This window comes from Calonectris borealis, chromosome 8 (assembly GCF_964195595.1).
Source record: "Calonectris borealis chromosome 8, bCalBor7.hap1.2, whole genome shotgun sequence".
NCBI lineage: Eukaryota > Metazoa > Chordata > Aves > Procellariiformes > Procellariidae > Calonectris > Calonectris borealis.
In genome coordinates, this window is record NC_134319.1 from 29,415,246 (window position 1) to 29,439,817 (window position 24,572).

At 43.0% G+C, this 24,572-nt stretch overlaps 1 protein-coding gene across 1 annotated transcript in view; it reads left to right on the plus strand.

Moving 5' to 3' along the window:
• Positions 1-24,572, plus strand: part of NOTCH2 (notch receptor 2) — an 87,708-nt gene that overhangs the window by 7,397 nt on the left and 55,739 nt on the right. Inside the window, exons 2-5 of the mRNA XM_075156644.1 lie at positions 2,701-2,782; positions 12,701-12,960; positions 13,651-13,986; positions 21,138-21,260. Coding sequence (XP_075012745.1) covers positions 2,701-2,782; positions 12,701-12,960; positions 13,651-13,986; positions 21,138-21,260 — 801 coding nt within the window. The remainder of the gene's footprint in view (positions 1-2,700; positions 2,783-12,700; positions 12,961-13,650; positions 13,987-21,137; positions 21,261-24,572) is intronic.

The following is a 24,572-nucleotide window of genomic DNA, read 5'->3' on the forward strand; positions in this document are numbered from 1 at the left end:
GTATTTCTATTCAGCCTATTTTAGTCTCAAGCTGAAAAAGTACAAAAGAGTCTTTTTGCTTTTATTTTCTTAGCTTCTTTCACTTCTAACTTAGCATATACAAGATACATATTCAGCTGCCTGCATTGCCCCATTCACTATGTGTCTCTGTTAAAGAATTCTAAGGACTAGTAGTAGTTTAATGACCTGCTAAACAGCAGTTCAAGGCAGGAATAATTTGTCAAAAACCAAGAGAAAATTAATCATTACTTCACTAAAGCCTTTCTGCTGTGCCTGTATTTGGCCTAGCAAGCTAAACGGGAATCACTGATTTGGATCCTTACCGTGACCCCGAAAGCCGTCACCCTCTTGTTCCCCTCCGTGCAGTTGTGCCGGGAGGTGTTTTTGGCCAAGTGCTAGTTAAGCTTTTACTCTGCGGGTTACAAAATCAGCTGGCTGCTCAGTTCTCACTGGGGACGCGGGTACTCGAAGAGATTACAAAATTGTGTTTGAAAGCATAGGCACAAAAGAAATAATCCTCTGAGTATTTGCTTCACTGGCTTGATTGGTGTGAAAAGAATGAAAATTCAGGGTAGCGAGGTGAGAATACCAAGTCTGCTTCCCCTCCCGGTTCTCTGAAACGTGGTAAGGCTCATTTTAACCTTCCTCCATTTCCCTGGAGTAGCATAGGTGGCAAGAGAAGTCCGAATCATTGCATGTCCTTTCGCAGTTTCTCTTGAACACAGCGTAGCTGAACTGTGCTAACTGGAGCTCGTCTGTGCTGTGAAAACAAGCTGCTGTAGTATTAGACAGAAGCAGATGAAGTTTGGAGTCGAAGCCTCGTGGGTGTTGCCGTTAAATGGGATAAAAATTGTCAGACAGGTGCAAATCAGTGTAAGTGTTTTTAACCGCTGTGGGGGGGAATGCCATGCAAAATCCGTGTTAATATTTCTGTCGCTTAGTAACCCTGACCTCAGGGGTTATCTGAAAGGGGCTCAGAGGGGAATTTTGTTCATTTCCTGAGAGCTCTGCAGAAGCAGCGCCATCCAAGTGCCCCTTTTTCAGAAACCAAGTTAACAGAAAAAGGCATACTCGTGTTGTGGGAAGTAGTGATAACTTTCCTGGGCAACTGCATTTAATTTAACTGTATTCTCTATAGGGGTTGCAAGTGTGAAACGCTCCTATGGTACCTCGTGGTGCATGTGACCTGTTTACGTGCTCCAGGGTTATTGAGAAATAACACTTCAAGCCCTGGATAGCAGTAACTGGAGTCTTTTCCAAGCTGTCTAATCGCTGGACTGAATTTGGGCTGGTTGCAGGGAGAGCTTAGTGGGACTGATGGCATTAACTCTTCTGTTTCTGAGCCTCATTCCTTAGTCACCAACATATAAACTTTAGTGGTGGTTTGGACCAGTTTTCTCTGCCCCTTGCTGAATTTGTATTGAAAATTTAATACCTCTCGAGGAAAGAAAAACCATGCTTAAAAAAAAAATAAGACAATGTGCCGTACAGGAGGGGGTACACAAGCAGGCAGTTTAGGTGTTGGATGTTATTGATGCTTCTAGGTGCCTTAACTAAGATTGGCTAAATGCTTTCCCAAATGCAGTAAGGTGGTTGAAATACGGTCCGTAAAGGCATGGAAGTGTGTGTGTTTGGGGGCTGGCAGACAGAACTGGAGGCTGGGAGGAGCATGTAACTTCTGGGTATGTGGGTAAGATTAGGATAGGACCCAAATCTTCTGGTTCCGAGAGCTTTATCCACTAGTCTGGTGCCATTCAAATGGCAGGCTCTGGTCTAGGTGGACTGGCTAGATTTTTGTGGTTCTAGAGTGCCCTCTGCTTCTGCAGGGTCTCCATAGTTCTCACCCTTCTGGTCACTTCAGAAATCGCCATGGTGTGCTGCTTCAGGTCCCCGTGAAGAGACGAGCACTTGCCAGAGCTAGAGCTGATGCGTTGCTTCCATCAGGACGGGCCTCACTAGAGCTTCCAGTAGAACTTGGATAAAAATTGACCAGCCCTGAACTGTGTCATACCTAATGCCTTTTTTAAAACATAATGCTGAAAATGTTGTTCGAGCTATCTCCTCCTTAGAAATACCAAATTATTTGCTGAAAGTCTTTAACATCTCTGATGTTTTCACTTACTCCCAAAACAATCCTGACCGAAATCAGAGTGCAACAGCAGTAATGATGTTGCAGCAAATTCTGGATTGCTAAAACGTACAGCACGTGAGCTTATGAGGGACAGATGCCCCTATTTCAGTGCCAAATGTCTCTAGAGATAGTAGAAAAGAAGGAAAGAATTTGAGACAAAATATTGTGAAAGAAGTCTTGGGAGTAACTGCCTCATTTCAGAGAGTTTCAGTCCAGAATTTTGATCAGAAAGTAGTAATTGGTGACACTTAACCCAAAATACGCAAGTGCTGACACAAATGTCTTTGTAGCTTGCTGAAATTACTGCATGCTTTGCTTTGAAAAGAAACCTGAAAGAAATTCTGGAAACATTTAGTTGCCTGATGAACAAATCTGTATTTGATTCTTTTTTGAGTCCAGCTCTTTTGATGCTGCCAGAGATTAAACTAAACTATGTGATAGTGTCTTTGTTTTTGTTCCAGTCATATAAAATTTTCTACTATAAGATTTTAATTCCCTAAAATATGCTAATGAAGCTTTGACTTGACATGTATGGCTACTGATTTGACTGTTGTTTTCTTTTCTTTCAGCTTTACAGTGTATGGATGATTCCAAGCCATGTGTTAATGAGGGAAAGTGCATTCCGTATCAAAATGGTACAGGATATTGCAAGTAAGTTGGTTTCATTTCTGATCAATTTAATTACCAATCTTCTTTCATTCAGGGTCCTAGCCAGAAAGGAAATGTGAATTGTTAAGATTTTCTTATCGGGTGCATTCAGTGTAACGGTTTTAGCACGGTTGGTGTTTCTTGATAATGTGTTAGTTTTTCTGTGCTAGCTTTTTGTAACATAAGAAATCCGGAGTTCTTGTTCAGTTTTTTGGGTTTGGATCTTGTCAGTTTGATTTCTTTGCATTGGGTTAGGAAGCGAGGCCAAAGCAATCATAAAGGTAAACTCTACCTTGCTTCCAGACCTACAAGTTAAGTTGGAACTTGCTCTCCATCCTACAGCTTGCCTTACTTCATAGAGCTTCAGCCCCAACTTGAATATTTTTATGAGGTTTTTCAGAACTACTCTGCACTCTGAAGTGTGCCCGTTCCTTCCACATGCTGGAGAACAAGTAATATGTGGGAGCTGCAAAAACAAACTAACAAAAAACTCCAAACCAACACCCACATTTGTCTTTATTGCATAATTGATTTTGGTAAATGTTGACACCCATCTTCAATGGTGCCTTCACTTTGCTGCTGCATGGAAAGCTGATCAGCAGGAGCTTTGGTGGAATGTGTGGTGTCTGGAGAATGATATCACATCTATTGAAATGCAGTTCACCTTTCAAACTGCAGTATTTAGATTTTTTTTAAATTAAGCGATTTTTTCAAAAAGATAAATCCTCCTAGTTTGGCAGGGTTAATTTACCATGTCTGCAGGAAACGGATTATTTTCTAAACCTCGTTTATTTCGTCAGTGAAAGTTCTGCCATTCTATAGCATGCTAAATCCCTCTTTTCTTAATGCTAACGTTCTTTAAATATTAGTGAATTTTGTCTTGTTGATTTAGCTTGGCTAACACACAGCTCTGCTCTTCACCCTGTTCTACACATCCATCTTCCCTCGCCGCAACCTTTAGTTCTTTCTGTTAATGTGGTACCTACAACTCGATATACTTAAATTGCACCTGTGGCACACAAAGGGGAAATCATAATCTAATTTGAGGTTCTTCTCAGTTTCAAATCAATACCTGGTGTGCAGAAAAGCCATAGAAAGGCAAATATGTAACTTGTTATTCCCTGTTGTTTTTTCAAATTTTTAACTATTACTGCTTCCTAGTCTTTTCCTTTCCATGGCTTTATATTGCTGTCAACAGAAATGAGCTGCCCTTCTGGAAAGAAAGGTGGAAATTTTCCTGCTTTTCACCCGTGTTTTAGGACTGAAACAAGAAATTGTGTGATGTTAGTAGGTCTTTCTGACGCATACTTAAGCATGTTAGTCTAGAGCCAAAGTATGTGGGTCATGATAAAGGTAATAAACAAGACTGGTATTGATGTTGGTGCTGCTTGTACCTCCCTAAGGAAGTTTTCTCCAACTTGCATGTTCCTCTTAACCATGTCTTAGACTGTATAAAAAAAAAAAAATGGTTTAATTGGTTCATCTGATTAACTTCCGTTCAGTATTTGTAGTGCAGTCCAGATCTTGACACGTTTCCCTTATCACAGTGGCAGCTCTGACCACTCTTATATTTTTTTTTTTTAGTGCACAGTTATTTATAATTCTACTGTTGCCTTCTTTCTTTTGTGCAAAGTCTTCCTGCAGGTCTTAAGCCAACCCCTCCCTCAAGTAACAGCTCGGTCCCTTTGCAGGCGCCAGAGTAACTGGAAAGGTTAATAGAGGCCTGTGTACAGAGATTAGTATGTGTCTGTCTTCTAGTTCTGGCTCAAGAACTCTTTTTTGCAGAAAGGAAGGAAAAAATAGCAAAAGACTCTCAATTGTGGAGACTCTACCTTTAGCAGGCTGATTCTTAGCATCCTGTTTTGGTTTTAACTTTTTTTTTCTTTCCTGCACTATGAGGAACTCTGAATAGGGGAACTTTCTATCTGGCGTAGTAACCTAAATGACTTTCTGAATTTTTGATGGCTGTAAGAGTAGAAATGTTTTGTTCAGGAAACTGAACTTATTACTGAAGCAAGTGGCTTGGCTTCTAGCTCTGCAGGATCACTCACTGATTATCTAAATCTCCACCCCTTCCACTTTTTTCAAGCTTTCTGCAGTACTTCCTCTGCTGGGCAATAAGTTATTATAAAAGGCTCTCTTCCTCTTTCTGTACCTCCTCTGGGCCAAGTTGCTTGTTCTAGCGTGTGGTCAGTCCATCTCGTTAATTGTGCTGTCTGTAAGAAAAAAGTGAACAGCTGAGGGAGAACCTGTATCAGAGATAATCAGATGTGATGAATAAGACGTGAGTAATGTAAGCCCTGATAAGCGAAACATCTAGTTTAGATGTTTGGCAAAGCAGCAAGTGACAGCTTAGTGCTGAAACAGCTTTCTTTGTCAGAAAATCCTGTAGCGTCTACTCCATTAAAAGAGAAAGCTAGTTTTCTGCTAAAATCTTTATTCTGGTGCATCTGGCTTCTGTTATGGGAACAGCGATTGTGACCCTTGTAAGGAAATCAGAGTTGGATCTTTATCAGATTGCTCTTGCGAGCGCCCTTTAAGTAGCTCTGTTCCCCTGTGACGCTGCTGGCCCATGGCTGTCATTTTGTGGCACTGTTTGATAGAATTACTGACCACCTTTGACCTTGATTTTATATTTAGAAAATTACACATTCCTGTGTTTGCATCTTCCAAGGTCAGAATTTTTGTTTGAGAGATCTTTCTACACCCGTTCAGTGACTAGCATGGTGAGGACGCAGACCTTATTCCAGGGAATATGGCCATATCTGCAGTAGCAGGACAAAGGGGACCTGTCATTCCAAGCTTTCTGGGTCCTGCTTTGACAAAAGGCAGTTTCAGTTTGGGGTTTGGCTTTGTGTTGCACTGTGGTGGGGTGGTGGTTGTTGTTGTTGTTGTGGGTTCCCCCCCCCAAGCATCTCCAGGCAGCCTTTTGCACATTAAGGTGTTAAGCGTGAAGGAGCCTCGTTGCATTCTCTCCTATCCAGCAGAGAAGCAGGGTAACAGTTGCTTGTTGCTTAATGCTAATCGTGAACATCACCGAAAAACCCTTTCTCATCTCCCTGCGGCTAGATGACTGGGAAAGCAGTAGTAGGAAGAGTCTGTGGGATGGTACTGCTAACTTGCAGTATTTCTGCAGTTGCAGGCAGGCTGAGAAGGTGTGGGTACAGGGAGCTGTTTCAAGGACAAGCAGAGCAGAGATTTTTGGCAATGCTGCCCACTCTTTTCCGAGCCGAGAGTCTGCTCTGCTGCGGGTGGATGCAGGATTGGGCCATTCCTCTTGGAGTGGGGCAGGGCCCCGAAACAGAGAGTATCTTAACTGGTTTCCCAACGTTTGGCAGCTGTGGCCTCCCCCAACTTCCCTCCCCTGTGCCCCAGTGACAGGGAGCAGAAGCAAGACTGTGCCAGGGAGAGAAGCAGAAGTGAGAAGGAAGGGAGTTGGGGTAGGGGTGCTCCAAGGTTTAGGGAGGAAACTGGGCCTTGCTACTTCTCGTGCTTTGTAGGTTTTTAAGATTGGATTTTTTGACCTTAGGGCTGCGGCACATTGTGTGCCCAAAAGGGATATCGGTACCTCTGTATGAACCAAAGTACTGCTTTAACTCTAGTGTCTTTTGATGGGTCCTGATGGTTAAAAAAAAAAAAAAAAAAGGAAAAAAAAAAAAGTACAGTGGCAACCATGGCTTGCTTGCTGTGCTTCGTCAAAGGTGGAGTCTGCTGAAGTTGGCCGATCCCAAAAGGACAGTCTCCTTCAGCACATCCATTCATGCCCAAAGCTGTCAGGCTCAGCGCAGCTTTGCGTGCCTCTGTGCCTCTTCAGCGAGCAGTGTTTTTCTCACCGAGTGCAGAAGTTTGTGCACACTTTTACATTGCATGGTACAGTTTTTACCTCGTATCTGCAGGGTGGCAGCAGGAGGACCTCAAAGCGTGCTAAACTCAAAGCAGCAACAGCATGGCAGTAAGGGACTTCTACCCCAATTCCAGCCCCCAGTAACTCCAACCCCCTTGCCAGGTTTTTGACCTACCGTTCTTTCCAGCTGGATCTTCATAAATGAATTCTAACTCAGATTTAAGAGGACTTCTGGGGCTGAAGGCAAGATCCTAGACTGCAGAACTGCTTCCGAGACTGGAGCAGATATCTTCTCAGGATCTATCTCGAGAGACTAATTACTCCGAGACCCGTGAATGGGGAATACCCATAGGAGACCTTGTAGCAGGATGAGGTCTGAGAGTTTTCCAGAAGAGGCTAAATGCAAAAGTTGAAAAGTTGTCCCTTTCTGAGAATGGGCTGCCCTTTCCCGTTTCCTTCTGTCTCCTTTCAGAAGTTAAAGGAGACCCTTGAGACCAGGGCAGAGGAAAAAGGGGAGAGTGCACACACTTTTAGCTTCAAATCTGGGAACAGAGTGGTGATTTGAGTCACTCGGTCAAAATTTTCTGTTGTGATTTACCTGTGCAGACTGAAAGCTGTTCAGCTCTGATAGTCTGAAAAAGCTGAACTAAACTTTGCCCATTCAGACTTGGGTTGCTGTTACTCCTCGGTATGCTGTGGAGGGGTGCACTGTAGAAGTGCGTTGCGTGGACTGGAAACAATAGCTTTGTACTGCTTTAAACGCAGAACGGAGAGGCTGTCCCATCCCACAGTTTGCATTCAAAGTATGACGCATAAATGGGAGCCTTGAGACATGGGAAGGAGCGTTTGTAAAGCTAACCAGAGAATCCTGTTCTCCCTCCTGAGAGGAGGTGTAGGTGTGGGAGTGAGAACCCAGGAGCCAGAGGGAAGTCTGGTTAAAGTCTGTAGCAAAATAGCTGAGACCCTTCTCACGTTAGGCATCAGACTGCGTTTCCCCCCCCCTCCTCGGTTGAAGCATCTTCCAATCAAAGTGAAGGGAGTGTTGGGTTGAGGGGGGGGAGAAGCAAGACTACTAGGAAATTCTTCCCTTCACGTTTTAAATGAAAACCATCTGTTTCCTTCTGTGCATCTCCAGATGATATCACTGGGCCTGAATAGGAAACTCCCATGAAAATCAAACATCTGGAAGACTGGTTAAAACAGTCTATAAGGTGCATTTGAAGAGAGTGTCCTATGAATGTGCCCAAGCAAATATAGTACGGCAGATGAGGAGGTTTTTCCAACAGACCAGACATTTTCCATAAGTCTTTTGAAAGCAAGAGGGAACTAAGTATTAGGAGGTAACTTCGATGTAGTTTTGCGGCAGAAGAGCCAAAAATGCAGCTTTTGTGAGTCTCCTACTTTCACTTCGTAGCGTTAGGTTGTTAGTGAATGCAGCTCTGTGGATTTGTGGATACTTCAGATTTGGATAAATACCTTCATTTTGTTTTTACGTCTCTTGTTTAGCTCCATGAGAGCCTGAGCTAAGGCAAATGCAGGCTGGAGCTGAAAAGGAGGAGGAAAAAAAAAAGTGGGCTGAGCTCTGACTAAAGTATTTGTGCTGGAAAGTAGCCCAGAGAGAGTAAAGGAGAAGCTTTAATTAGAAGCAGCTGCATAGCTGATGCAGCCCACAGGACATTTTCCCATTTCAAACTCTCTAGCTTTCAGAAATCATGATTTGAATTAAGTTGTATGTGAAATTTGTTCTTAAAAGATTAAATTCCTGTTGAAGTAGGTTAAGAGACCTCATGTGCTTCCAGAAAGTGCCAGAACAAACTTCATCTTTCTGTTTCGGAGTGTTAGATGGAAAACTGAGGAGAAACAGTGGTTTTTATTTGGGAAAGATTTGGTTTCCTGTTCTGAGCATGTCATTTGGAGCTGACACAAGCTGCTACAATTTTAAGCTGCTCTGTAGACAAGTGGCTTTTTTTTTTTGTTATCCTAAAAAGAACTTGAAAGAGTAGGTTGGGATGAGAGCAGAGCAGGGGTGGTGGGAAGCTGGAGCTGCTGTTGAGGGTAATCACATCCTTTAAAGAAGTCTGGACTTAGACCCCGCTTTTTCCGTGTTTGCCTCTATTTTTAGAGAAACAATGCGGTGCCCAACATGAATCGGGCAAATATTTGCAGTTTTGTCTACACTAACATTTAGAACTAAATTACTAGTATTTGTGCCTAGAAATGTTGATGACAGGAGACATGGTTGAAAATCTGGACTGTAGGTTTTTTGTTCTTTAACATTCAAAAACGATTGCACTGAATTGCCAGAGGGGAAAATTGCATAACTGTGTGACCGAGCACTTCTCCAGGAGGAGAACAAAATGGTGGCTACAAGGGCCCTGTTTACCTGACCTACCATCTTTCCACAGGCAGGCACGTTCCCTCTGGCGTGTTCTGTAAGGCTTTGTCCTACCAAACATAAAGAGCTAAAGTTAAAAGAGCTTTTGCTCTTCCCTGCCGGAGTGCTCCCTCATGTTTTTCTGATTAGCCTCAGAAGATACCGGAACAAGCCCGGTCTTGGAGCTCTCTTCAACTTTGTACCAGAACGTTTGTGTACAAAACGCTGGGCCGTTTGTGGGTGATGGTTGCGAGTGTCGTCTTAGAGCGCAGGTCTCGGCTTTCCTTTTAAATCAGACCAGCAATACCCTTAATCAGTGTTTAGGCTCCCTGCTCCCCATTACCTAGGGGCAACAGTTAAATGCACCTTCCAGTATCCCTGAGTGGGGGGGGTGGGAGAGAAGGCGTATTTTGGTGATTTATTTGCTTGTGGACAAAACATGAGATGTTCCTCTAGACTTTCTAGTTTGTTTTACAGCCTGTCAATGAAAAAGCACTTTAGGACTTCTCTTTTAGGTGTGTTTTGGTTTATTTTGTATTTGTTGGAGTGGTGGGTGGTGGTGGAGGGCCTGTTGTTTGGCTGATGAGATGCCCTAGGTGGAGTTCTGTGAAGTTCTGGTTTGTTGCTCTTTCTTTCACGATAAGGAGAACTACAAGTGCCTGTCCCTGCGGCTGGTAGTCTGAGGAGCTTGGTTACTGCTGACACTGAAGACTGCTGAGCTGTCGACCCCCCCCCATCACTGGTGGTGGTGAAACCAGAAGAAATCCCTATAACGAAATCTTGTAAGCCTTCTGGGGCTGAAGTTCAGTTTGACTTTACACATTCATCAGCTGCATATAGATGTCCAGAAACATGATTTAATAGTAGTTATCCAGACGGTCTCCGAGCAGAGCTAGCCAGTGCACCGTGTGTAGGCTTGAATGCCGTGGGAGTCGAGCAGTCCTCCAGCCTCTGGCACAGCCGTCTTTGCTGGGTGCCAGATTTCTCTGTGATCGAGCTCCTACAAAGCCGTGCTGTAGCCCGCTGGCGTTTGGACTGATTTCTAACCCGTATCGAGGAAGGATTTGGGATGTTAAAGGAAGCCTATAGAACTGTCGTGGTTTAGGCCCAGAATACCTCTCGTGTGATGTGGCAGCAGCTCATGCTGACCCACAGCCTTCAGCTGTTACACCGAGGATGGCATAAAAGGCAGAGGGTATTCTGCAAATGGTATTGTCTCAGGATTTGCTTTCTGTAACTTTATTAATCCTGCCTTGCCCTGCAAATATTCTTCTTTCATGTCTGTTCTTGGGTATGAAGTTGAAAGTATTAAGGTATGGTGAAAGGAGCCTAATTTGGGTGTGGGGAATGGTAAATTAACATTATGCACATCTATTATACGACTTTCCTGCTTTAGACTTATGGCTAAAGCTAGTTAATAAATTTTAACATGAGAAAAAACAGTTGTGGTCATCTAGTAATGACCCCTTGCGTAACTCGGATAATAACCTCTCTGAATAGCTGTGTTTGAACTAGCATGCATACTCTTTCTGAAACAGCCAATCCTGGTGTTCTTTTAAACAAGCGTCAGCGATGGAGAAATTCCACTGCAACCTTAAATGCGTTGTTCCAGTTGTTTCTCTTCACTGCTGAGAGACTGTGTGTAAGTCTGTGTCTGAAAATAAAGATATTACCCTATCTCGAATTTATCTAGCTTGAACTTTTAACTGCTCAGTCCTGTGGTACCTGTACCTTCTAGATTGGGAATTATTGTTAAATCTGAGTTTCTTTGTGGGTACTTGGAGCTTTTGATTAACTGTCTCCCTTTTCTTTCCCCTTTGATAAATAGATTGAGCCACCTGAGCTTTCCATTGTGTCAAGTTTTCTATTAATCATTACTGTTGGCTTCTTTGAATTAATCTCAGTTCTTCCTTCTTAAAGAGCAGACACCAGAACTGATGTAATGGTCCGGTAATGGTTGTGCCACGCAAGTATCAGGTGTAGCATAATCTCATTTAGTCCTACTTGCTATTTGCTGTTTGTACAACTAAAGTATTCCTGGCCAAACTGTCACACTAGGAATTCACGTTCAGCTGACTGTTAGGAACCCCCGGAGCAAGTCTGCCTTTCCCACATCAGTCTCCTGTTTTGGGGAGGATGCTTTATATGTTTTGTGTCTAGATGTATGACTTCTCAGTGCTTAAAGTGCGCTTTGTGTGCTGACTGCCTTGTTAAGCAGTTTGTGTTACTCTATCAAGAACTTGTCTTCTCTTTTACCTGCATGTTTGACCAGCATTGATGTTTTCCGTTGTTATTCATTGATAGAAGTGTTGAATAGCATAGGAACAAAGACCATTCTTTGTTTTTTAAACTAAATTTTAAGGCCTATCCAGTTAGGTGGTGGGGTTTTTTTCAATCCACCATACACTTCTAAATGCATAAGGAAAAGGCAGTCTCTTTACTGTTACATTCTTGTCTTGGGGCTCGCTAGAGACTTTGTGTATTTCTTGCAGTTGGTATCTCCTCCCTTTGGATTTGAGTAACTCATTGATTTAATAATTGCACCTATCCTGTTCTGGAACAAAGTGCATCTAATATTCACCTCTGAATTTTTTGCAGTGAAATACATGTCCTCCCAGGCTGTGTGTACCTTGGGTTGCTTACCAGTTACAGCATGCAGCTGTGTGCTGTAGAAAAAACTGCAAGGGGACAGTTCTGTTTTGTATGTTAGGTTTATTTTTATCCAGCATATAATCTTGCAGCTTTCTGCTACCTGAAAGAAGCAAATGGAACTGAGTGACACAAAGGTGGGGTTTGCAGGGCTGCTTGCCTGGGTCCTGTGTTGCTGGAAGTTAAATGGAAAATCCGTAGTACAAAGGCCAGTTAAAAGATGGATTACAGCTGACAAGTGTAGTCAGACTGTATTGACATAAGTTTAGGTTAGAGAGAAATAACGGCAATTATTCTGCAATCGCAGATCTTTGTATAAAATATTACCCTAGTTGTAGATAGTGTGTGTGTACTCGTTTTTCTGTGGGAGACAGAGGAACAATGACCCTGTCGTTAGGGTGCTAGCCAGGGGCGTGGGAGACCTGACTTCAGGGCTTGCACTGCTAGCTGAGTGCAGACTTCTGCATGTCACAGTCCCAGATGCACTTATCAACATGAGGATAACAGTATATTCCTGTCTCACGAGAGCATTGTGGAGAAGGATCTGCTACAGATCTTCAGGCCCTCAGGCACTGCATTTGTACAAGGTTTATAAATATTTTGGAAGACGGATAATACCTGGTGTTAATACCTATTACTGAAACTGCTTGATTTTCTTCTAAAAAAGGATGCTTATTAGAATGGGAATAGGTGCAAGGAATTAATTATTAGTCAGCAGTTCTTTAACACTTAGGCTTTTACTGAAGTTTTGAAGGGAAGTGCAAGAATAAGTTCCTGCATTTGATGTAACTCTGATTGCATGCAGTATTTATTTCTTTATTTTGTAATGAGCGATTTCACAATTTGAACTTAAGTTTTCAGTGGTCTTGTTTCGGACAATCCCAGAGGAAGGCCCTGTTACATCTATGACGTTAGCATTTAGGTCTGTTAGTGTTACCATTAGTTACAGCAAATTCCAAGACTTTCAGTGGTCATGGGACTTCATTCCTAGGATCTTCCCAGGGCAGCAAGGCTTCAGGTGAACGTGCCGCAAGTAATTTCTTCTCTGTTGCAGGTGTCGAGAAGGCTTTCTTGGAGACTACTGTCAGTACAGAAACCCCTGTGAAAGCAATACCTGTAAGAACGGGGGAACTTGTGAAACTACGTCTCTGATAGGAAAGGCTACCTGCAAATGTGCTCCAGGGTTCACGGGAGAGGATTGTCAATACTCTGAATCGCACCTCTGCTACGTGTCCCAGCCCTGCCTGAATGGAGGAACTTGTCATCCCCACAGCCAGGAAACGTACGAGTGTGTCTGTCCTCCAGGTTACACAGGTGGGTTTCTGCATTTGAACCTCCAGACTCCCTTCATTGTGAATTACTTCATCCTGGAATGTTCTGGGGCAGTCGTAATAAGCTCTCAAATTTACTAGCTCCACCACAGGAAATGAGAAGAAGTCTAAATGACTCCATGACTAAAAAAAGCAAAGAGGGGTAGGGAATCAAACTCCCTACCCTTTACACGTAAGCAGAAAGACATTTAGATCTTGTGGGGTTATCCACGTGGGAAAACTGAGTGGAGAAGCTACTCTGGAGTGGCTGTCACACTTTGAATTCAGAGTCTACCTTGTAGAAAAAAATGAAGTAAATTTGGCCAGCAAAAGCTTTTTATGGGAAAACCATGATTGGGTGCCTGAGGGGAAGCATGGAAACTCACTCCTTTCATTCTTGAAGGGGATGTAGAAGAAGAGTGACTGTCAGTGTGTAGTATGATTTCAGGTCATGGGTCATTTTTATAAATCACAACATTCCATATCTTGCTGCTACCCTGTAAATAAAATGACTTTGTACTGTAACCACAAATTGATTTTCATTTCAAATATAATACTGTAAAGTGCAGACATAAATTTTCCTGTAATAATTTTAAGTTTTAGTACACCAATCATTTTGAGGTAGCCGGAAGGAAATACTATTTTCCATAGAAATAACTTTTTATTAATGGAGTGCTCTGTCTTGATCCTACAGGAAAGGATTGCCAGTGGATTGATGCCTGTACATCTCAACCTTGTGCCAATGGAAGTACATGTACTGTATCTGGAAATAAGTTCTCCTGCATCTGTCTGTCTGGCTACACTGGCCAGAAGTGTGAGATAGATGTGAATGAATGTGCCACACCAGGCCTTTGTCAACACGGTGGGACCTGTGTCAATTTGCCCGGTTCATACCGATGCCAGTGCAAGCCGGGCTATACAGGGCATCGCTGTGAGAGCGTGTATGTGCCGTGTTCCCCATCACCCTGTATGAATGGAGGAACTTGTCATCAAACAAGTGACTTCACCTTTGAATGCAACTGTCTGCCAGGTAAATGATGCTGCTTCAAAGTGCTTGGTTTTGTAGTCTTGTCACTGCATTCCTGTCTGTGTTCTTCTGAAAACTTCTCTTGGAGTTTCTGTGTGATATTCGTGTAATGTAAGGTTGAAGGGAGAAATCTCAGCAAGGCAGGAAGCTCTGCTAGGATGTTAATTTCTGAGCGTCAGGATTTCATCATATGGAAGGGAAGAAAAGGGAAGGGGGCTGGAAATTACAGATTTCTTTGGAACCCAGTTAGAGGCAGAGAATCGAATAGGTAAGAACTATGAGGTAGATTCAAGGAGATTAGGGTGGTAACTCCTAATGCCTGTTTGGAGTGTGAAATTCCACGAACATAAACCTCTACAAATACATAGTTTTGGGTCAGTAAAGGCCACAATTAACTTCAGTGTTTGAATGAACATGTGTCTTCCTCCTTCTCACTCTTTACCTCTAAAACATAGTACATCCTATTCTCTTCCTTTTTCTCCTTCAGTTTCTCCAAATCTTACGAGATACCATTTCCAACTCACCACACCTTTTTGTCCTGCAGTACCTCCAGATAAATTATGCTTGCCTGTTTTGTGATGCTATTAGCTGCCCTGAGTTCATCCACAGCAGGGGTGACATGCTTATTCAGGATCTGAGTAAGCTGTATTGGGCTGTATTGGTTTTGTCAAGCTGGGCTCCAATCACCAAGGCACCCGTCTCTGCAAATGGCGATATGTCACCTGGTTGGGACCCTGGTGGTCTCATCCTGTCCTGCTCCTCCCCATCCACTTGTCGTACTGACCACAGGGCAGTACTAGTCGTCTTTGCATATCAGGGTTGTTTTTTTTTTTTAGGCTGATACTTTTTTAGTGAATAACTCAGTCCATGGGAAACTGATTGTTTGGAAATGCTTTTGACTAGACTTCCTACTTAAGTGTATTGCAGTTTGGCACATGAACACTTGGTGTGTGGTAATCTAGAAAAGTAAACTCTCTTCCCTTAAGCATTTCTCTGTTATTTATGTGAAAGATGTAGCTGCCATATGCTTTTTAGGATGAATGTAGAGTGAGTGCGTTCTCAGGAGGATCATCTGGAGTCACAGATATATGCAGAAAGAGCATTTAGAACTTAACGTGTGAAAAATAGTCTCTTTTTGGAGACCTTTGTCTTGAAGTGTCGGCTCAAATGACCTTAAGTGTACATTGCCAACCTTAGCTAGTGCCTGCTCAACAACTTTTTGGGTTGTCTGAGCAAGCATGTGACTTTGAAGAATTTAGGAAAGTTGATCTTAAAATAGAAGGATGTATCATCTTTATTTTTGTGTGAAAGCAACCATTTCTAACTATGCTTGAAGAAACAGTGCTTGAACATACAGGGTCTTCGAAAATGCCATATCTTAACTAACAGTTGCTCTCAGGGAATTCATTGCTTTTCTGCTTTGCATCCCTTTAAAATGAAATTGTAAACTAAGTATCGCTGGATTAACAGGCTTGATCAGAAATTCAGAATTTTCTTAGTCAGAACTGTTTAACCAGTTCAAGGAGTTTAAGATCTCATGCAGAAGCAGTGTGGTGGAAGGAAGAGGAGAGGAAGATGAAGTTTGAAGGACTTGATCATGTAAAGCTGATAAGACAGTTTGCTTTTGTGATTCTCTTACAGGGGCACGAGACTGGGTAGGAGCACATTTTCCCTTAGACAAGTGTGTGGGCTGGCTAAACTATGGTCAGGAAATGAAAATGAGATTACTATAGTAACAGTTACACACCCACACTGCTCACACACGTTTTGGATTATTAGCTGCTTTTTTGGACTTGTTACACAATGTGTGTAGTGGGGGTGAGTTAATGCGGCTTTGAGAGCCTTCACTTCTGTATTTCCTGTATTTGTTTAAGTTGGCCATGTTGTTTTGCTAGCTTGATTTTTAAAACTAGTCATTTGAAAAACAGCAAAAAAAAGGGAGAGGTTGGAGAGGCCAAAATGCTTACATTAAATTCTTTGATAAAGGCAAGGCACCCAGCCATTTCTTCCCCCTTAGTGAAGCATGCAGAGCGAAATTTCTGAAGTGTTGGAAAAGGTTCTGTCTGGGAAGGAAAGGTCAACAGAAAGAGAAGAGAAATGGTGGCCTGTCACGCCCAGGGAAGATGTGAACAAGGCCTGTTCATCTGGAAGAGTGTGCCAAGATTATGGACTAGAAATTCCTCTTTAGACTCCCTCTCTGAATTGGAGCAATGCCGATGATATTGTGACTATAAATGGAGTTGTTCTAGCCCTTCCTTCTGGACTGCCTTAAGACGTAAGATGTTACCATCGCTCAGCGTTGTGGCTGTAGAGGCAGGAGGCAGTTACATCTCGAACTGCTGGTGTCGTGGTTTAACCCTGGCAACTCAGCCCCACGCAGCCGCTGGCTCGCTCCCCCCTGGTGGGATGGGGGAGAGAATCGGAAGGGTAAAAGTGAGAAAACTGGTGAGTTGAGATAAAGACAGTTTAATAGGGAAAGCAAAAGCTGTGCACAAGCAAAGCAAAACAAGGAATTCCTTCACTGCTTCCCATCGGCAGGCAGGTGTTCAGCCATCTCCGGGAAAGCAGGGCTCCATCACGCCCTTGGGAAGACAAACCCATCGCTCCGAATGTCCCCCCCTTCCTCCTTCTTCCCCCAGCTTTATATGCTGAGCATGACGTCATATGGTATGGAATATCCCTTTGGTCAGTTGGGGTCAGCTGTCCCAGCTGTGTCCCCTCCCAACTCCTTATGCACCCCCAGCCTCCTCGCTGGTGGGGTGGGCTGAGGAGCAGAAGAGGCCTTGACTCTGTGTAAGCACTGCTCAGCAATAACGAAAACATCCCTGTGTTATCAACACTGTTTCCAGCACAAATCCAAAACACAGCCCCATACCAGCTACTGTGAAGAAAATTAACTCTATCCCAGCCACAACCAGCACAGCTGGAATGGTTTTTGATATGATTTTGCATCTTGTGATCTGTGAAACTGCTTCGAGGAAACTGATTGTGCCCAAGCAGCAATTTAGGCATAATTAGGTTACTCCTGGACTGGCCCTGAAATGGGTTCTTGTTTCCTGTAGATGTTTTCTTGTTGGCTTTTGAGTGAATTTCATTTTTTGTGAATACAGATACATGAGAATGAGAGCTTGAAAATGTGGAAAAAACCTACAACCTGGAGTTACATGTCACAGCAGCTTTTTCTACAGTAGCACAAGTACTGTTTATGTACAGTGTAGTCAAGCTGCTATTTTAAATTCTCAGGTTCCCATTTCACTTGTGGATTTATACGAACAAATCTTGCATTAGGTAATTTATGAAGTCGTGTGTGTTAGAAGAAGTCAGCATTTGGTGGCAAGTGTAAGTGAAGAGTTATATATACTGTCAGTATTACATCTGTATGAAAGGTAACTTCTTATTTTCTATCTGTCTAGCGTAATCCTTTTTCCTCTGGGCTTTGTTGATTTAGGTAAAAACAAGATTGTAGACAAGTGAGCATGTTAGGTCAATCATAACAGAGTCTCATAGTAAAAACAAAATACTTCTGTGAAAGAGACTTAACCTGAAGCATTAGCAACTCCTTTAAATATAAGAATGAGCTCGTAGTTATAAATATTTGACAAAAAAGGAGTTCATTTGGCAACTAACCTTTAATGGAATGTTAAACAAGTCAATAGAGGAAGTTCTTAGCTGGGAAAGTGACTATTCATTGTTATCCATCAAAATAATTACCCTTTAACTAAGATAAGGACCCTAGGGAATTCCAAGGGCTTGTTCAGGAAACGATCTGTCAGGCTGGCGCAGGCTGTTTATGAGAGCTGGAGCACTTCCTGGGAAGGGGAAGTAACGGAAGTAACCTCACACCGGTTTGTAGCGGAGCGTCAGCTGCCCCGCGCAGCGAGCATCATGAGTGGGTCTAGCAGACGTACTGAATTTCCCGCGGTGGGGAAGACCCTCCTTGCTGGGGTGTGGAGATGAGCCGCTTCCTGCGGGGTGTGAGGTTCTGCACGGCGGCAGTCCTGGGGTACCGGACGGCGTGCACGTGCCTCTGCTCCGGTGAGCTGGCTCTCTTACGTGGAGTAGCCCATCTCGCATTTATTTCCAGAAGCTGAACCTTTGGAGTTGCATGCAGGCAACGGCTGTTGGGCACTGGTACGCAGAAACTTACTTCTCTGCTAAAATGATGCAGGTCAGTTTTAGCACTCTGTCGAGATCCCTACGTTCTTGTCAGCAGGCCCTAAATCTGGCAATGACTCGACATTTTCATTCAAGTATAATTTCTTGCCTCCATACATAATTGGTCCTGCAGAATGTCTGAGACATCATTTATAGGTTGAAATAAGGCTAAGGATTAAGATTTGGAGGGAATTGGATATAGCGTTCTGGAATGGGCTGGAGAGTTCAGATGACATAGGAGTAAAGTTATCTCCTTGTATACCTCTGTGTACTAGAGGAGGAACAGCATGCTGTGAGCAGTGGGAACACTTTTCCCCTTGAGGTTCTCATTCCTTAGTTTGCTGTGCTTGGAGATACGGAGCAAAAGTCAGGATATGTATTGCAAGCTGTTCTCTTGGAGGGAGAAAGCAAAGGACAACATGTGAGTCCCAGCACAGGGGGGAACAGGAAACAGTGTCAGGTGTCCAAATACATCAAAACAGTGAACTCTGCCTTTCTGGAAGAGAGTCAGGTTGTGTAACTGCGAAATCAGATCCTGGGACCCAGCTTAAGAAAAGCTCGTGTGTCTCAGGGCAACTTCACGCTTGTCGTGCTCAAATGTAGGTGCGTTGGCCCAAACAACCGTGACTCTAAAGGACCGGTTGTACGAATGAAAGCTAAACTTCACTAGGACAGTTTTATTTACAAATTAAGGAGATCGCAATATTGCAGTGTAAGTTCAACTTGAAGAGGACACAAAAATCATGCCTTTACAACTTTTAGATGTTCTGAAACTAAGCCAAAGTTGTTCTTGAGAGTAAGACAAATTTAAAGGGAATTTGGGAGTTGGGAAGTTACCAAAAAGGAAACTTGTGTTTTCTTCAGCTGTGCACTCAAAATAGTGTCGTCTTCACCATTTCAACCCTTCCCGATTCCCTTTCCCTTGGAAATGTCTTTTGACTGAGCACACTTGGCTGTGTGTCATTTCTCTTGAACCTTTATTACATCGGTTTTTTTGTAAGCTTTTTTTTGTTTCTATTCTACTGTCACTAATGGTATCCTCCAGCTTTTCGTGTGGGATTAATGGTTTTCTACATTTGCATGAGACACTTGAGGACCAGCTCTTAGATGGTAATATAGCTGGTTAAAATGTGAAAATGTACAATGGCTTGGTGAGGTTTTAGTATTGGGCTGAGTTCCATGCTTTATTATTACTCAAAATCATTGGGCCACTTAAAATTTGTGTGCAGTACAGTGAGATGCCTGCTGTCAGGAATTTGTTTACTAGAAAGTAGAGTAAGTCTTCATATTGTCCGAGCTGAAAGGATAGGAACTTAAACCTTTCGAGTTTGTGGTTCTGGGTGCATTTCCATGCTGATCACGTTGCTGGCATGAGCGCAATCTGTGGTCAGTGGGATGACTCTCCTCAAGCTGAAAAGCAAGCTGATAGGACACCCCTGTGTTTTACAGCTGAGCCTTTGGTCATGCGTGGTAGCTTTATACAGTTCTAAATATAGTGATCTGATACTAATTGTATTCCTTGGTAGTTGTTCCTCAGCACCTTTTGCCAGGAAGGTGCTGCTGTGATGGTTAGAGTTCAGACTGACCACGCTGTATTTCCTCTTCATTTTAACCTTCCCTGCTGCCATGGAATTTGCAGGATCTTGGGTGAAGGTGGGAAGAGCTTTGCAGGAAGAAGGTAATAATGCAGGTCTCTCTTTTTTTTGTTTGTTTTTTTAATGTTGGGTGTGTTCTCCCTTGCCGATAGATGCTTATGCACTTGATACAGCTTAGCAACAGCACTCCGCTTCTGACTCTTACCTGTGCTATTGGAGAAGTTCAAGAGGCGGGAATGCATACGAATCATCTCAAGTCTCTTGGGAGTAGTGGTAGTCTGGAGAAGCTGTTTCAGAGCTTTACAGTCTGTCTCGTCTGCCACACAGCACGATCTGCGTTGGACCAGATGTTGCTTACAGGGTCTATGTGACTTGACACAGATGTTATGGAAGCGTCTGGAACAGGGCATCAAAAGTAGAGGGGTTAAAGCATAATTTTGGATGAGAGGACTGTGTCATGTTAATATTACATTCCAAAGCAGTGAAGAGGCAGAGCTGATGTTTTAAATTAACGCGTGTGTTCTGGAATCATTTACTTCATCCACATTATCATGCATCCACTTGTGCTTTGATAAGTAGCTCTCTCATCCAGCAGAAATGGCAGGTTTATTTAATGAAGCATGAAGTAAGTCAGCAGGGGAAATTAAGGGGGAGATGGATTATTGATGACTCTCTTCCGTAATGTCCCCACTTCTCCTTATTTGAAAGGAGAGGGAGATCTAGCATGGGTATTTTGCCAGTGTGGCTACGTTCATTAGGAGCCTTGATTTTCATTGGAGAAGGGCGTCTGGTTTCTTCTGCTTTTCAGTCAGGGCTTAGTGTGTAAGCATCATTTGGGTGGTGGCGGATTTGTTGATTGACTGACTTTTCTAACACTGAAGAGGGCCAAATCAGGAATTTGGAAGCTCATTTTCAAAGCATGGAAGATCTTTCTTTGACGTAGCCAAGCATATGAACTGTGCTGAGGTATTCATGAAGTGAACGCCGGGCATTTTTTTGCCATGGGAAAAACTTGCCCTGGGTGGTGCTCTAACTGCTGCTTGGTGGGCAGTGACGGGTTTACCTCATAGGAAATTAAATCTCTTGGTTTTTATTTGTTTGCTTTGAATGACAGTGCTCATTAGTCACTTAAAGAAAAAATACTCTTGTCTTTTTGGTGGTGAAAACGTATTTGGCCATCTACCCGCGGTAGTAGTGTTCTAACTGTGTAATCTGACCTGCATGCTATCAGCAAAGGCATTCAACGAAGTCTCTGGTCAGCGTGCTAGATTGAGGTTCATCAGGCTTAGGTTAACAGGGCAAGAGTTTAAGAAAAAAAGAAGTGGGGAAGCTGCATAAAGGGTGAATTCTCTTCAAAAGAGGCTGGAAGCCCATTTCAGTGTGCTGTGTTTCTGCTTTGTCCAGGTTTCGAGGGAAGCGTCTGTGGGCACAACGTTGACGACTGCCCAAATCACAACTGCCAAAATGGAGGTATATGTGTGGACGGTGTGAACACGTACAATTGCCGCTGCCCGCCGCAATGGACTGGTACGTACTATGGAAAACATTCCTGTATGGGCTGGGCACACTTCATGGGAATGAAATGCAGGACTTCTGGCCTTCACCCGATGTACAACTGGAGTTGTATATGACTGAATGCAGATCACATCTGTGACTTGTTCTGCAGTCTGGGGGGCAGATGTCGGTGGAACCCTTAAAAGAAAATTGTTTGCATCAAAGCCACCACAATGGAGGGCAATTTCCCATTGCACCAGGCAGTATTGCAGGCTTATGTGCGCATGGGTTTGACAGACAGGTATCGTGATTCTTGAGCCTCAATGCAGTGCGACTATCAGAGTTGCACTTCTGCTTGTATGGATTATTTTGTAAGAAGATACGTGTTTTATAAAAGTGCAAAGCATGGCTTTGCTATTACAGGTGTGTGCATTAACAGTGCTTTGCTGATACATCTTGGGGGTATTTTTAACCTGCGATAACAATCTCCGTGTAGATAATAGTAATGCTGCTGAAGAACAGGGCAAATCTGAAACAGGGCGTAGGTGGGAGAAGGGGAGGGAAGAGAAGAAGCGTTATGTATGGAAAGCTTATGTTTTTGCTACTATTATTTTTCCTGCTGTGACTGATTTTTATCTGGAGTTCTCTGACTAGCAAAGCTACTTTTGCTTCATAAATGAGTCTGCTTTACTCTGAGTCTGTAGGGGGAAAAAGTGTGAATTTCAAGAAAGTGATATGCATGATGTAAGGAAGCAGCTTACAGGAAATTCAGTGTAATCTTTAGTCACAAAATGTCTCTATACCTCAAAAATAAACAAATACCTCCGGTTTTGGGGTTGTTTTTTTGAGTCATACTAGTCGTTCTTAGCTGGCACACTTTTTCAGCTGAGTATAGTTTTGCCCTTATTTCAAAATCATAGGTAAAAAAACAGCCCTAGAACTGGAAAACTGAGGTACGGACTTAATTTGCATTTTTCCTTTCACAAAGTAGATTGGGATACTTGTTTTGGAACTAAGCTTGAACTAGCTCCTCAGTTCTGAAGAACCTTTAGCATGTTTTTCTCTGTATTTAGAAAATACTGTGTTTGAAACCAGAACATCTGTAGTGATCGGTAGTTCAGACAAATGCACTGTGAGGAGTTTGACTACTAGAGACCAGAGGTTTCATGTTGTTCTAGCTTTTTTCTCAGAGAGCATCATTCTCATTATAAACCAGTTGTCATTAACTGCAAAGGAGGCTGCCAGTTAAGAACTCTCATTAACTTTAAAAAAATTATATATTCTTAAATGAAGTTAAAACCACATAAAAGTGAAATGCACCACTGCTTGCGTAGCTCTTTGAAACTAGGTGTAAATAGGAGAAAATGAGTCTTTCCCTTAATGAGCAAGTACCCTTGCTTCTATACTGCTTCTCTGTCTGTATGTCCTTAAAGCCTGCAGAAAGTGAAACCTGCAAAGGAAAACATGAAGAGAGCTTGGGTGTGGAGCAAACAACCCTTCAGTGACCCCTAAAATCTTGCTTCATGCTGCAGAAATTACAAACCTTGTTATGGCTTCTAGCATCTGTCAGTAGTAAGTTAATCTCAGGCTTATTACTGGAGCATAGAGGATATGATGGATCATGAGTGTGTACAGTGTGAGTATATAATCTACAAGGGATTATTTTGCTTTGTAGAGGCATTGAAAACTTAGCTTGGCTTACAGGATTTGGGTGGATGGCTGCTGTCAACTAGGGATGAGTTCTGCAACTCACCTGGAGGAGACCTTGGTGGTAATAGGCTGTGATTCTGTTTGGGTTTGTGGTAGATTGTCTTTCTGATTAACCACTGAAGTTCTTGGCAATGCAGTTGTGGTGGTTCCCTCTCTGAACCTCTTATGCTCTCTGACTGACTAGCATTGGGAAAAATGGTTAGACCCATGTTGTGGCCTGGTCTTGTGCCATCTTTCTTCTGTGTGGACAGTCTCTCCAGAAAGCCTTGTGTGCATGAAGGATGCCTCCCTTCAGTGAAACCCTGGAAAGAGAGAGGAACTCCCCAAGCCTTATGTTCCCATGGCTTTCTAAAACAATTTAATGGAGTGGGCTTTCTGAGAATTTTCTTTGTTTATGGTGACATTAAGGTTATCAGCGCAGCAGTGGTTTCAGATGATGACTTCTCAAGGCCGCTGACTTTTTAGACTTCAAGAATCGGGTCAGTTTGGAACTAAAACTGGTCTCACCGTTTAGGAAACAGCAGCTTGGCTGTTTGAACAATGAACGTTACAGCCTTTGGGGAACTGAACTGTCTTGTCTGAAACACACAGTGCCAGTTTCGGTGTTCACAGTAAAACATGAGTAACTTCAGAAGTAGCTATGCATGTTCATACTGGCATATGTTTGACACGTGTAGGGCCGTAGCTCTGTGCATCCACAGGATGCCTTAGTGATAGCCATTTCTCTGCAGTCTCACTGCTGATCTGCGTCTCTCTGGAGGCTGAAGGCTTACGATGGCAATGGAGGGCTGTGTTTGGGGCCTCCTCTATCTTGCTTTGTTTGAAAGCCTGTGCAGTGAAAAGCTCTTGGCCAGCTGGCCTTTAAGAATTCATGTATTGTGTCTGTAATATTCCTTTTGCCCAATAAATGTGTGTGCAGGTGATGTCCCATGATGTCCCAAAATCCTGTCCAGCTCCACAGTGAATGCAGCCATGTGGTGTGAGTGGACAAACATCTTGCAAGTCACCCGAATGCCTCTTGTTCTAATGTGGTCCTGCAGCTCAGCCCAGCAGTGATCCTGTTCTGTCATCTCAGTAGTGTTTTGTTAAAAGAAGCTTGTTTCTCTGGATGGACTTCAATCCCTTTCCTGCATCTTCAATTAAAGACCAAGAAGGTGCAGGATAACAGTACACGTCCAGCTTGGAGACATGAAGTGTGACGCTGAGGCCAGGGCACAAAATATGGAGGGTAGATGGAGGACTGCTAGAACAGTTTGGAGAGAGAGATGATTTTTTTCAAGATTAAACTGCAGCTGATGCTGACAGGAGTAAACTACAATAAAAAATGAGTTATTCAGCAATAAGGAAATGTAGTATAAGTATGGTTTATAACATTGTAAATCATCTCTAAGGTAAGTGAAGAGGGGAGGGCTGAGCAAATAACTCTTTTGGAGTCTGTCCTGATAAATGCTTATAGCCCAACAGTGTGGAACAGTGAGGGTGAACACTTCAGGAAATCAAAAGCTTCCAACGAGACCTTGAGGTTAGAGGACATTGTGTGCAGCTAAAAAAAAAAAAGGCCCAAACACACATGTTTGTAAGTAAACGTCAGCCAAAAATGAAACGATATTAAATTTTCTAAAAATACTTAAGTGT